This window comes from Meleagris gallopavo, chromosome 1 (genome assembly GCF_905368555.1).
Source record: "Meleagris gallopavo chromosome 1, MGAL_WU_HG_1.1, whole genome shotgun sequence".
Taxonomy (NCBI): Eukaryota; Metazoa; Chordata; class Aves; order Galliformes; family Phasianidae; genus Meleagris; species Meleagris gallopavo.
The window spans coordinates 49,302,400-49,317,157 of NC_139404.1; the positions used below are offsets into that span (position 1 = coordinate 49,302,400).

Consider the following 14,758-nt stretch of genomic DNA (forward strand, 5'->3'; position numbering starts at 1 on the left):
CCCATGTTCATTGATGCCTTGATCCCACTACTTTCTTAAACTGAGAGATTACCAGTGACTGACTCATTCTCTTTACACAAGCCAAAAAAGGTCATCATAGTTATCTGAAGCTGTTAAGAATCTTGATGTTTTTTCAGTTACGTGCAGAGATGCCAAGATGACTTTTCCAGACCCTTGGGGCTGGGCTGAGAGTAAGGGTCCTGATAAATGTGGTTACAAAAAAAAAAAAAAGGAAAAAACAGAGTATAAATATAGAATCTTAGGCAGATTGGTCATTTCTAATCAAGATCATCCATCTCTTTAGCTTTCATTTTAAATTATGTTTACTCCCCTAGTTCATTAGCCACTGTTTTCCCCAGATGAATTCAAAGTTACCTCTGCGTTGAGCTCATGAAAAGCTTTGTGTTTTAAAAGTCTGCCACAATCGTGGTGCTTCTCTCTGTTGGCTTCTTTAAGGTCAGGTAACATTCTTTCGAATGATCTGTTGCATTTTGATTACAGGTTTGGACAAAACTTGCACCGGCCTGCCAGTTCTTTGGGGTTTACTTGATCTGGGATGCTTGTCTTCACCCAAGTACCATGTGTGCTGGGGGAAGGAGGCTGACTGGAATGCGTGGAATTTCAGTATGACTTGAAGTCACACAGCAGGCATGTGCTTTAGGTATCTGAAGGTACTCCCTTTACAGTGAAGACCTGGTGCTGTGCAAAGCATGCGATTAATTGGTGCCACAGAAGCTGATGGAGTTTATATCCGCTTACAAATTGCAGCATGGAACTTTTTAAATTGTTTCTAAGGAGCTGATTTAGTGCCTAGTCTGTTTACTGTTAAAATATGGAAGTATCAGGGCACCTGGTTTTATTACAAGGAATTGTGTGGGTGATTGCTGCTATAATTCTTTTGTTAGTTTATGTGTTCTGATCTCCTTCCTCTTGTCCTGGATTGTCATATTGAGCAGGCAGATTCAGAAAATACCTCCAGATGTAACTCGGGATGTTTTTGCAAATTTTATAGCTGTTGTCTTGCAACTGCTACTTAAAAAAAAAAAAAGATAATGTCATCTTAAAATCATGACATAATGGTCCTTTTAAAAAGTGCTTGTTGTGACTTGAAGGTAAGCATGTGTGCTTATCAACAAGAGTTGCATTTTATTCCTGTGGAAGGAGTGTTTTACAGATGGAATCATTCTGAAATCATTTTCTCAGTGTAGAGGATTTCTGGAATAATGTGACTCAAAGTTGCACTTAATTACCAAGTGATGATTTCTGCCTCATCAATTTACATAGGAGGAAGATTCTTTAGTCTGTAACAAAGGGATTGAGGCAGGAAATGCACAGTTCTCTCTGATCTGTCCTTCACACACATTCCAGGGAGGCTGGCTGTTTTCTCTTTTGTGTGAGTAAGTGGAATGGTTGTTAGAATAAAAACAAGCAGTCTATCTTGGATGGATTTGCTCTAAGAGACTGCGTCCCAGGAGACTATAAATTTAGTATGCTGTCTGAAAATCTCTGATAGAGCTATGAGAGTCGGAGCATGATGGAAATGACTGGCCTGTTACTGGTGGGAGCTACTAAGCAACTGAGAAGTGGTAATCTCTTGAAATATTTAAAACAAACAAACTTTTAAATAGCAATGGGGGAATAGTTGACCTGGAGGGAGTAATGCCAAAGGCAGCTTTAATGTGGTGGCTTTAGTAAGTTAGCTCTCAACGCAGTTTTTGTTAGTTCCTGATAAAGCTGACATGATTGTAATGCCTTTCCCCAGTCACTGGTGTGTAATAGCCCTCTCTCCTATGTTTCTCCTTTTCAGTTTCTTTCTTATTCCAGTTTGGCTTTGATTTTTCAAGGTTAAGGGCTGCTGGGTGATCACATACACATAGCATTTGGTACCTATTTAATAAAAACACTTATTTTGGGTGAATTTCAACTGTTCCCTGAACAGGTCAGACCCAGATTTGGGCAGTTTTTTTGTTTACATAAGTAAGGTCTCTTTTTGCTGTTTTAAGTGTACTTATGAAAAGATCTCTGTTTTTTTTGAAGGGAGAATGCCATTCTGCAGGACTCTGTTCTACTTAAGCCATGAGCAGCTGCTTCATGCTTTTGAAAGAAAGATTCACATCCTTTCACAATAGCTGATGGTTCTTGGTCAATTGAATCTCATCTTTGGTAACAGCCTGTTTCTGTAACGTGTGGCTTTCCTTATGAAAAACTCTGAGTTTTCTATAATTCATTTCTGTTAGGACACTGTGAGCCACTTCTGTGCACTGCAGCTCTCCTCTGCAATCAGTGCGCTACCACAAAGTGTAATGATGAAATGTTGGGTAGAAGATGGGAGGTTGTGCAATCTTCATCTTCTTGCTGGTCAAATTAGCAACATCCTTTCTTGTGGGCTTACAGCAGCACTCATTACCTTTATGTTGAATATTAAAAAACCTGGCATTCTGCTAATACTATGAATATGAAATTACCTATGCAACCTTGCCGTTGTGCTTTGTGCTGCAGTAATGGAGCTGGAGGTTCTGGGTCAATGCCAGAGTTGCTCTGTGGCCAGGAAGGTTCCTAGTTTTCAATAGGGTATGCATATGATACAGTCTGAGGTGTGTTGGCTGTACTCCAAAAATGACAGGACATACTTACTCCTTAGTAGAGATTTGTCACACATTATTTTTTCTCAGACTTTTAAAATGTCTGCTTCCTGCATGATTTCTGAATGTCTGCTTCTTTCTGTACAGCAATGTTATTCTGGTTTGTGATGGCTAATGCTTTAAATTTGTTCTGTCTGTCTATAGTCACTGATGGTGCATGTGTGTACGTTCTTCAAGGAGCCAAGTAATGATCCTCCCACTGCAGGAAGAAGTTTCTTTCCCCTTTGTTCATCCTGTTCTCCACACATCACCACAAAAAAAAAAAAAAAGTGTATATTCTGCTGTACATCATAGGATTGCAGAATATCCTGAGTTAGAAGGGACCCATAAAGATCATAGAGTCCAACTCCTGGCTCCACACAGCACCACCCAAAAACTGTTCTATGTGTCTGAGAGTACTGTCCTGATGCCTCTTGAACTCTGGCAAATTCAGTGCTGTGACTGCTACCCTAGGAGCTCAATCACCCTTTGGTGAACCTTTTCCTAACACTCAGCCTGATCCTCCCCTGATGCAGCTCCATGCCGTTCCATCAGACCCCGTTGCTGTCACTGGAGAAGCCTCCTCTCAGTTCCTCTTCTCTGGGCTTAAGAAACTAAGGGATGCTAGCCACTCCTCATACATCTTGCCCTCCAGGTCTGTCATAATCTCTGTAGCCCTCCCTTGGATGCTCTCTAATAGTCTTATGTCCTTTTACTGCAGTGCCCAAAGCTGCACCCAGTGCTCAAAGTGAGGCCACACCCGTGCAGTAGACAGTGGGACAGTCCCCTCCCTCATCGATAGGTCTGTTTCTATATGATGACAATGGATGTTCAAGTGACTTATTTTGCTGATGAGTGTCTTTACATTCTCAGGATACAGTTTGACACTACAGCTCCTTTCCGTAAGGATTGCACAGCTAGAATTAACATTTAGGCCTGCTGTGTTCCGATAGCAAAATCTAAAACTGTGAATCTAGAACTGCATATGTAGTGTTTGACTATGGCAAGCTCAAATGAGCTGATTTTTTTCCTCTTACAACATGCTATTGATGTAAAGTGTTTGGAAATTAGATTAATACTACAGTATCATCACTGCATGGGATTTTCCTGTAGCCGTTGAAGTCACCAAATGAGTTGCTGCAGCCTCCTTTGAAGCCCCAGACGTCTTTGTGTGGGGGAAGGAAGATGTGTTGCTAAAACCTGCTCTGCTCTTCTCACAGCTGTCAAGCAGCTGCTGGGGAAGTTCTTGCATCCAACTGTGAGAGAATCCCTCAGGTTGCTTAAGATTGGAGGGGGCAGCAAAGTGCAAAAGCAGCTTTGTGCACCCAGTTCCTCACTTTCATGAATGTAGTTGTGGAAGACCAGGGAATCTACTTGCTCAAAAGGATTTTAAATGTCAAAATTGGTTTATATCTTTTATGCAGGGCTTAATGTATTTTGGGCTATTGGTGCAAATATATGCAGCTACTTGCGGGCAGATGACCTAATGAGAAGTGATGGTGAGCCTTGGGGATGATGGGGGAATAAGGCAAAACTGCTCTGGGGACAGGAGTATTGGAATTAGTTTGTTAAGATAATTAAACTGTCTTTTGGGCAAATTACTTGAGACTCTTTAGAGACTGAAATTGAATTTCCTTTCTGTTAGAAGCTAGAATTGTCTAGTGAGGAAAGACTTAATTCTATTTTTAGGTTTTAGCCTCAAGAAATATTTAACTATAAGAGTTTTGTCCACTATCCCAAATCTTTTGGAACAAATTGTCTGAATATGGGAAATGGCTTCATTTTTTTAACCTGTAGACAGGTTGGATAGAGGCTGTGAACCATAATGATGGGAAAAGTATAAGGGAGAAAGAATATTTTTGTTTCTCTGTTTTGCTTATTTGTTTTGTTTTTAAGAAACTGACGCTGCCATTCATTTGATAGAAGTTCTAATCCCTTGTTACAGCAGTTCAGGTTTAGTGTGCAGCAGTGGCTTTTGGTAGGGACAGGGAAACAATGCAATTAGTGAGAAAAACGACAGATGAAGGTTAACCAAAAGTGATTGATCTGTCAGCAGGATGTATGTGTTTTTGGCCACGCTGTTTCTATGCTGAGGATCTCTGCATGTTTATGTTAACAGTGGGTCTCCTTGTCCTTGGAATGAAGTTGCCTCATCAACAGAGTCCCTTAGGGGATTGAAAGTCTACTTAAGACGTCATCGTTCCCTTTTAAAAGGGGAAAAAACTGCCAGTTCTTATATCTCGGACCCCTTCCTCCCCCCTTCCTTTCACTTACAGAGCACCAAGAGGCGGACCTTACTTCTGCAAACTACACATCTTGTGTTCCCCTTTGAGTATTCATTTTTCTCCTAGCTGTAACTTGATTCTGGGCTGTTCCAACTTGCCTGTAGTGAATAAGCAGAGAACTACATGTTGAAAGCCTGACTTCTCTCAGCAGGCACTGTTTTCATCATATGCGGATGAGAATTTCTTGCAAGTTTTGAACAAGTTTAAAGTTGATAGATTCTTTGTGGATTTTTTTTTTTTTTTTTTTTGGTATATATATATCTTTATCTACCTGTTTGTATATAAAGAGAGACCTCTAAGGGATTGTACCTGTTCAGAAAACAGTTGAGGATCAACATGACACTTCTGGAATCAGAAATGCAGATGACAACACTCCAATCAGGTATCATCCCAAACATATGGCACGGGTAAATGTTGCTGGTGAATCATGAATGCTGAGCTACATAGGTGACAGGATGTGACTCTGAGTAACAAATTAGAAAGCAGTCATGATTTCATGTGCAGATTGGAAATGGGTGGGTGCTACATGGATGCTAAATACTGATCACTGTAGAGCTTCACTGGAGATAAAATTATCTTTCCGCTGTTCATTTGCTAATCCCTGGTGTTAACATGTCTTGCAAAGACTAGAAGATCCCTGGCAAATCTATGACTTATTCTAAAGAAAATTGCTCTGTTTAGCTTTTGGCTGATTTTTTGTTGGCTTCTATTTGACAGTTTTATTGGTTTTCAAGGAAATGTGTTCTTTAGAGAGATTGTATTTTATTATTATTTTTTTTATTTTTGGAAGGGAAAGACCTCTCATACTTTGAAAATTCCCAGTGTTTGTTTTCTGGTTTCAGAATTGAAATGGTATTACTTGTATATACATGATTTTGTTCCTAACCACTAAGTGATGTAGCACTTAGCTCTTAGATATGTACAGAGTTGCCTTTCTGAAATGTAAGACATGATAGAGTTAAAATTATCTGTTAATGACAGTATGGTGTACTTATGTAGGGCATTTTTATTTGCAGCGTTAGGACATTCTGTAATCACGAAACCAAACAAATATGTATAGATACGAATGACCTCTGTTTTATGGGTGGGAGCAAGGACTGACCATAACCTTGGGAAGAATCAACATTATACTAGTAGTAGTGTGGAAGTTTGAGTTTGCATTTGTGTGCTCTTGTCTTTTGTAGGACATTGCCAGAAAAGCTGAATGTACATAGTGCCGAAAGTGTCAAGACAGACTTGTTCCTAAAAGTTAAATGCTTTTTCTTTTCCTTGAGTTGGAAGGAGACAAGTGAAACAAATAACTTCATGGTTTTAGATAAGTGTTTTGGTGATTTCAGAAATGGCTGCTTTTTACTGAATGTCCCACCTCCTGTTGTAGACTGGAGAGGCAAGAGAGGTGTTACATCAGGGCTGCATCTCATATGGAGTGCATGCTTTGTCTTAATTTGTGAGTATTACAGAAAGATGTTTTGAGACAACACAGTCCATCATCCCGCTACGGGTACTCTGGTAGTCTGAATTTAAACATTAGCAAGCTGTTTGATGTGGAACAGGATGCATACGGCAAGGCAGTACTTAATCTGTCTGTCTTGTAAAGAAATTTTGTTTTCCTTCATATGAAAGTCTTTATGTAAAGGCCTGAAAAAGACACTTATCTCAACATGCCTTGTTTCTAATGGATTTTCTAATTGTTCTCGGTCATGCAATAAATTTCAGTGTACTTGTAGCTAAATCTGTACGTGATATTCTGGGAAACTTGAAGAAGAAAGTAAGCCTTGTCAAAATTAGGGAAACAGCCTTCATATTAATATTACTTTTTTCAAAACATCGATTGTAGCTGTGTTTGTTCTAAATTTAATACCATTTAATACTTAGACTGAGAGTTTCTCTCACTAAAGAATACTTGGATGTATCTTTGCTTTTAAGTCATCTAATCCTAGATTATGCAGTGGTGTTCTGCAACTTTGAGGCAATTTTCTGGCAGATTTAGTTTATCTAATGAGGAGTACACATTCATTGCACCTCTTCCATCAGTGGCAGCTCTCTTTTTTTCCTGATCAACTACTGCTGGGAGAATGTTAGCAAGAGAAAGCAGGGAAATGTTTACATAAATGGATTCACAAGATTGGTTGGGAAATAACGTATGACAACAGGATGGAGCCATGTGCACAGTAAGTTTTAAAGATCTGTCTTCAATAATGGAAGCTTACTGTCAACTTCTAGACAAGGAAAAATGGCTACTAGATGCCAAAACGAAATTGTTGAACAATTTTGCTCAAAGAAAACGCCTTCTGTGACTTCTGTTATTTGGCTTACTGCGATAAGTTGTGTGTTGGGCAAACTACCTGAGAGTTTTTAGAGATAGAAATTGAATCTTCTTTTTGTTAAAAGCTAGACTTGACTTCTCAGGGCTTCACATCTGTCATGTGCATCTTCAGAAGCCCCACTGGAAAGATGGAAACTTGAAACAGTTATCCCAGCCAACACATGAGGTGTGCAATCTGCTTCTCAAAGGCCTTGAGAGAGGTTGGAGAATCACAGCCTAAACTGGGTAAATAAATCATCGTGATAGGCTTGGGTACCCAAGCATTAAATAAGCACATTCTTATGACCTGCATGCTTCAAGAATGCTTGCCCTACGGACTGCAGGCTGTGTAAGGCCTCTGTAAGAGAATACTTACTCAGAACAAAATATAAGTGAAGCAGAAACAATCTGATTATTGAGGTACATGTTGTACCTCAGGAAGAAAAAGCAAAGGTGAAAATCAGGCTGAAAAGACATTTCAAGAAGGTAGCAGTCCTAGAAAATATATGAAGCTAAGAATAGAAACTTTGTACGTGAAATATCATCAGACTGCTGAAATTATTGGAAGATTCGATCCAGTCATTCACACAGCATTCACCCAAGAACTTGAGAATCCCTGGTGTTCCAAGTGTGCGTGTTTTCATTCTGTTGACAATGCAGCTGATATTCAGGTCTGTACCAAGCTCTTGGCAGGGGGAATTCCCCGATTCTCCTTTTTGTCCAAAAGTCACTTGGTTCTTTCTTCTGCCTTTGATGACCTAGAATATGACTCGTTTGTTTTCCTTTTATGTATTTGCTGATTCCAGCTTGCTGTTTCCTTCTCATTATCTACCTCAATCTAATCTTCCTATGTATTCTCACTTTTTGTTGCTTTTGTTGGTCTCCCAAAGCCTCTGCTTTACTCACGTCACTACCTGTTATCCCATTTAGAGATCTTGCATATTTTTTTGCTGTTGGTCCCCATTCAGATTAAGATATGGATTGAATGCTATGTTGATATGACCTGGCTTTGTTCTGTAACAGATTATTTGGCTGAATCACAAATATTGTTATTTTGTTAATGAAGAGTCCTTCTATTAATAAAGTGTTCTATTTATTTGAACACTTCTATTTATTTGTACAGTCTACAATCTGATAAAGCTTAAAACAGTTTTTGAGCAGCCGTGTAAAGGACTTACGCAGGTTAGGGATATCTCAGGAACTTTTGGCATGTGTCTGACCTCTCTGTAAAGCTTATTGTAGAGAAAATTTCCATTAGATTGACATCTTTTGCCTGCTGTGACTGATTTGCTATATAGTCTGATGCCTCGTGTAACAGCTTCCATATTGAGACCTCACTTGTTACGATAGTGATGTGAAATAACGGTTGAATTACTGTTGTGGTTTATTTTGTTTGTGAGTACTCATACTGAAATTATGTTTCTAGAGAAACCATATCTACATATGCTGAATTTAGGTTGTTTTTTTTTTAATTTGATGTTAGTAAAATGTGCCTTCACATTTTTAGAAGGTCAGTATTTTGGGCAGAATTAGTGATCTTCTAATATGTGCTAATTTTGTGCTTAAATAATTAATGTGTACTTCTGAAGATAATTCCCTTTTTTTTTTTTCTTACTTATTATTCTTCACATGTTCCCTTTTATGAATGCTGGCAAGTAGCTGGGCAGAAATATGTGTGCTGTACACGTATGGAGGTGCAATCAGACAGATAAAACCCAAATTTCGGATCACTTTCACAGATGTTTTGCATGGATGGATGAGAGTTATGGCCACTTAGTCACTCAGAGTCTAACTGCATTACATTAAGGGATATTTGCAGTAGCTAACTTTTGTTAATTAATTCCATTTGTCCTAAATTTTGATGTGTGTGTAACTTTATTAACTGAAAAGTGAGACCATGTCAACCTAGTAAGATTCAACAAGGCCAAGTGTAAGGTGCTGCATCTGGGTTGGGGAGATCCCAGACGTGAGTGCAGACTGGGAGGGGAATCATTGTGAGCAGTCCTGTGGAGAAGGACCTGAGTGGGTTGTGGTGGATGAAAAGCTCAACGTGAGCCAGCAGTGTGTGCTAGTTCAGCAAAGCCAAGTGCAAGGTCCTGCACTGGGTTGGGGCAGTCCCAGGTACAGATACAGGTTGGGCGGAGAATGGCTTGAGAGCAGCCCTGAGGAGAAGGATGTGGGGGTGCAGGTTGATGAAGGAATCAACATGAGCCACAGGCCAGAATCCACCCATATCCTGTGTTGCATCAAGAGAAATTGACTAGCAGGTCAAGGGAGGTGACTCTGCCCCTCTACTCTTCTGAGACCCCCACCTGGAGTACTGCGTCCAGTTCTGGAGCTCCCAGCACAGGAAGGACATGGAGTTGTTGGAGCAGGTCCAGAGGAGGGCCACAAAGATGATCAGAGGGCTGGAGCACTTCTCCTATGAAGAAAGGTTGAGGGAACTGGGTTTGTTTTGCTTGAAGAAGGGAAGGCTCCGGGGAGACCTCATTATGGCTTTCCAATACTTGAAGGGAGCATATAAACAGGTGGGGGAACGGCTGTTTACGAGGGTGGATAGTGATAGGACAAGAAGGAATGGTTTTAAACTCAGACAGGGGAGGTTTAGGTTAGATATTAGGAGGAAGTTTTTCACCCAGAGGATGGTGAACCACTGTAACAGGTTGCCCAAGGAGGTTGTGGATGCCCCATCCCTGGAGGCATTCAAGGCCAGGCTGGATGTGGCTCTGGGCAGCCTGATCTAGTGGTTGGCAACCCTGCACATAGCAGGGGGTTGAAACTAGATGGTCCTTTTCAACCCAGGCCATTCTGTGATTCTATGACTTTATGACAGGCTGAGAGGGCTGGGGTGCTTCAGCCTGGAGAAGAGAAGGCTCTGGGGGGACATTACAGCAGCCTTCCAGAATCTGAAGGGGGCCTATAAGAAAAGCTAGGGAGGAGCTTTTTATAAGGGCACGTAGCGACTGGACAAAGGAAAATGGCTTTGAATTGGACGAGTGTAGATTTAGGAAGAAATTCTTTCCTGTGAGAGTGGTGAAACACTGGAATGGATTGCCCAGTGAGGTTGTGGATGCCCCCCTCCCTGGAAGCATTCAAGGCCAGGCTGGATGGGGATTTGAGCAACCTGGTCTAGTGGGAGATGTCCCTGTCTATAGTGGGTGGTTGGAACTGGGTCATCTTAAAGATCCTTTCCAACTTAAACCATTCTATGATCCTGGGCTTTATCAAAAAGAGGGGTGGCCTGCATGGTGAAGGAGGGGGATTGTCCCCCTCTACTCTGCCTTCATAATGCCCCATCTGGAGTACTGTGTCCAAGATTTGGGCCCAAAAAAGATGTGGAGCTGTTGGAGTATATCTAGAGGAAGTCATGAAGATTATCATAGAGTTGAGCAGAGATTATCAGGAGTATCCCTCTTACAAAGACAGGCTGAGGGAGCTGGGCTTGTTCAGCCTGGAGAAGAGAAGACTCTGGGGAGACCTCCTGCCAGCCTTCCAGTAAAGGGAGCTTATAAACAGGAGAGAGACCAACTTTTTACATGGACAGATAGTAATAGGACAAGATGAAATGGTTTTAAACTAAAGGAGGGGAGATTTAGATTAGATGCTAGGAGGAAATTCTTTACTGATGGCCAGTGAGGCACTGGTACAGGCTGCCTAGAGAAGCTGTAGGTGCCCCATCCCTGAAGGCAGTCGAGGCCAGGTTGGATGAGGCCCTGGATAGCCTGAACTGGTGAGTGGCTGCCCTGTCCTCTGCAGGGGGTTGGAAATGCGTGGGTTTAAGGTCCCTTCCAACCCAAGCCATTCTATGATTTACTGCTCTTGGTTTGTTTCTGTGCACTTAGCTAGTGGTTTGCACTGTCTTGGTATGTACTGCACATTAATAATTGTGTGTGATCTTAATTTCTTTCTGTGTGTATAATGAAAAAATGATCACTTCCACTCATAGTGATTTATTAGATAGCCTCATTGGATTTCGATATGTTGTTCCGTTGATCTTCCAAAAAACCATAGAATCTATTCAAGGTCAGTCAGGTATGCAAACTAGAAGCAGGTTGTTCTAAACTGTTAGAAGAAGCAATCACAGAATCACACAGTTCCAGGGATTGGAAGCGATGTCAAGAGATCATCAAGTCCAACCCCCTGCTAGAGCAGGTACCTACAATAGATCACTCAGGTAAGCATCCAAAAGATCTTGAATATCTCTGTGGAGGGATACTCCACGTCTCTGGGCAACCTGTTCCAGTGCTCCATCACCCTTACCATGAAGTTCTTCCACAAGGAACTTTCTTTGTTCAAGTTTTAGGCCACTACTGCTTTGTCCTATAGCTAAGCACCAACGAGAAGAGCCTGGCCTCATCCATTTGCCTCCCACCTCCCTTTAGATATTTATAAACATTTATCAGATCCCCCCTCAGTGGTCTTTTCCTCAGGCTGAACAAACCCAGCCTTTCCATGTGGAAGATGCTCCAGACCCTTTATTGTCTTTGTGGCCCTCTGCTGGACTCTATGTAGGAGATCCCTGTGTTTTTTGAACTGGGGAGTCCAGAACTGGACTCAGTATTCTAACTGTGGCCTCACCAGGGCAGAGTAGAAAGGGGAGATCTCCTCCCTTGACCTGCTGGCCACTCTCTTGTTAATGCACCCCAGGATACCATCGGCCTTCTTGGCCACCAGGGCTCACTGCTGACTCGTGGCCAATCTGCTTTCCACAACAATCACTTAACTCTAGAGTCAACCACATGTGGAACTTCACTCATTTGCAAGCAGAAAGTTGCATTTTTGAGTTACTTTAGTGGGTTAGGGATGTGATTCCATTCAATTTGCTTTTAGAGGTAGCTTGCTGACTCTTCCCTCTTTAAAGTAGTTACATTGAAGTGCTTTAGGAATGTAGCTGCTAAACTACTTTTAATGGGTGGAAAGGGGGCAGACAGCCTGTGAATTCGCAGAAGGGAGATGTCCACCATCTTCTCCTTCAGGAGTGACAAATGCAGTGCTGCAGTTTCTGTGGCTGTGTTTCTCTTTTTCCTATTTCCAGTAAAGTTTAAATCCACTGCTGGCTTTTGGTGTTTATAATGGAGATCTCTCATTCTTGCACTAAAATGGCTTCTAACTTCATCTTGTCTTTTTAAAGTACGCTGGTAGGGTTTTTTTCCTTTACTGCTATTTTCATTTACTATTAAGAAGGGTTTTTTTTAATTGTAACTTTTTTTTCCCCTGTAATTTTTGGCCATTTGTTCTGTTTGAATAGCAGAACTTAGAACACTGAACTCTATTCCTAGTCCCCATCCCTGCTAAGTTTGGAATAGCAAGATTGCAGTGTGTTCTTGAATCAGAGCAATTAGGATTTTGGTTTTGGATGGAAGATGGGGTGAGGGTAGAACATTCCTGGCTTTATTGTTTGCATCATCACCACTTTAAAAATAGAACTTTTGATTTCCACTTGGTATCTATGGCATTTGGAAATGTAACTGTTGTATCTAGGTAGCGAGTTCCTGGGGAGTGTAAAGAGTTCCCTGGTTTTGTTGCTGGTAAAGTTCCCTGAGATGTGTATATTCTGAGTACTGATAAAATGACACTTCACTGGCTTTTAACCAGAATCCTGCATGTGATCCAAAGACTGAACAGAGTTATGTGAGCCTCATCGTCATCGTGCAATGGGAATTCTTTCCGAAGCAGCAAATGGGATGTTCTTGAAGTCAGCTTTAAATATGGAAATTTCTCTGCCAGGGCTGCTAACTGCACAGAGGTCTGAGTTGGCTCTTACAAGACAGGCGGTGAGGAGTGCACAGCTGTAAGCTGCAACGTTGCTGAGTTATTCCATTCATGAAAGATTTGAGCATAACCTCTTGCTGCCTTTTATGCTTGTGATTAACTATTGAGTAATCAAATTGCTGCTGTTGTGTTGGTCAAATGAGAGTTAAAGGATTGAAGTGTAGCTAAATATGTAAAAGATGCTTTACTTTTTCAAGTTCTTAATAAAGTTTTAAATAAAAGGTTACTCATTAGAATCACTTAAGTGAGCGGTGCCTATTTCTAATGACGGTTTCACATTTAAACAAGAGGTTGCTGGGAATCTATTAAAACCTGGGACTTGAACTTGTTGAAGTGTTAAGTTTCCTTTTAAAAACAGTAATTTTTTCTCCAGCTGGTTTGGAAATGCTTGGTTCATTCACGATATGCAGTGAGTGTTGCACTGCAGGTTGAGACAAAAGGAGGATGAAGAAAACCATCCAGGCAGCCTTTTGATTGTCCTCTGAGCCAAGATGAACTTGTAAGCATGCATTTGTTCTAAAACAGCAAAGATGTGCTAGAGACAAAACAATTACTCACAGATTACTTTGATTCCTAACCTTTCTGTTTGTTCCAGTGTATTTGAAAATTAACTAACAAGAAGTAGCTCTCAGGGATGTGCGTGTGCACACCTCTCTTCGGTCCTTATACCGATTGTATGCTCATACCAATTTATTTGTACCATTCAGCAGTTGCTATTTAAAACTAAATGAAAGTTTCAAATGCGTATAAAGTCCTGTCAGGTTTTATATTCTGTGGCTTTAATCAAAGCAGAGTTTTCTTGCTGAAAAACTAATACTTTATACGTAATGGGCCATACTTAATTGCCATCACTGTATTCTGTGAGCTACCAGTTAATTTATGTGATGAATATAAATCAGCTTTTCTCTAGGAACATAGTTCAAACGCGTGAGCAAAATTAAGTAAAAGAAATTATTTAAATCAACTTCTTATTTGGTGTCTTTAGGCATGATTGTAAAATTAAAAAATTACCGATTGCTTACACAGACTCAGGCTGATCATCGTCATCTGTTGGCTGCCTGTGATTTAGGTTCTAGATTAATAGCTGACCCTGTGCTGTGCTCAGCCTCCCTAAAGTGATACAATGATTACACCATACGTGCTTTGCCTAAAGGGGAACAGTGCAGACGCATCCATTCTGTCTTCCCACTACCTGCTTTCTCTTCGCAGTGCTGGCTGGGTTAAGAGATGACTAATGTTTAACAAAGCACATAGTGTTCCATTCCTCTATGATAGCAGAAATGAGAAATGTAGATTAGGGTTTAGATGAGGATTTACAATTTGTCTTTTGTAATGATAGGATTAATGTCCACTCTGCACTTTACTTATAGGCTTTAAAATGCAAATGTTTTATTTTTAAGCTTCAGTATGAAGCAGTCTTTAATGTATGCCCAGAGCTGAATAGATGAGTGGTACAGATTATAAGTAACTGCTGAGGTTTTGAAAATGTCTCTGATTTTGTTTGATGTCATGTGGAAACTGACAAAACAGATAAGTTTTAATATTTAACTGTTTGCTCTCTGCTTTTACCAGTCTCACATAAATCCTGGAGTAGCAACAAAACAAAAAACAAACAAAACCAAGGCAACCTACAGCTTCATGCCACATCTGGATGCCCCTTTGCTGTGCTGATGCAGCTAGTTTAGACTTACAGCACCCTCTGCTGTTCTGACCTTTGAGCTTTTCAAGAAGAGTGGCACTTGTTTCAAATTCTCTTTTCCTGTGGAGAATCCTCA

General features: G+C 40.7%; 1 protein-coding gene across 2 annotated transcripts in view; it reads left to right on the forward strand.

The window, feature by feature from the left end:
- The window catches only part of MRTFA (myocardin related transcription factor A), a 96,583-nt gene that overhangs the window by 21,803 nt on the left and 60,022 nt on the right, over positions 1-14,758 (forward strand). The window contains exon 1 of one of the 2 annotated variants that reach the window (XM_085225913.1): positions 5,228-5,288. The exons of the other annotated variant lie outside the window; for it this stretch is intronic. Within the exon in view, the coding sequence (XP_085082039.1) occupies positions 5,243-5,288 (46 nt within the window). The 5' untranslated portion in view covers positions 5,228-5,242. Of the gene's footprint in view, positions 1-5,227; positions 5,289-14,758 lie in introns of those variants that run through there. 2 annotated transcript variants of the gene reach the window in all.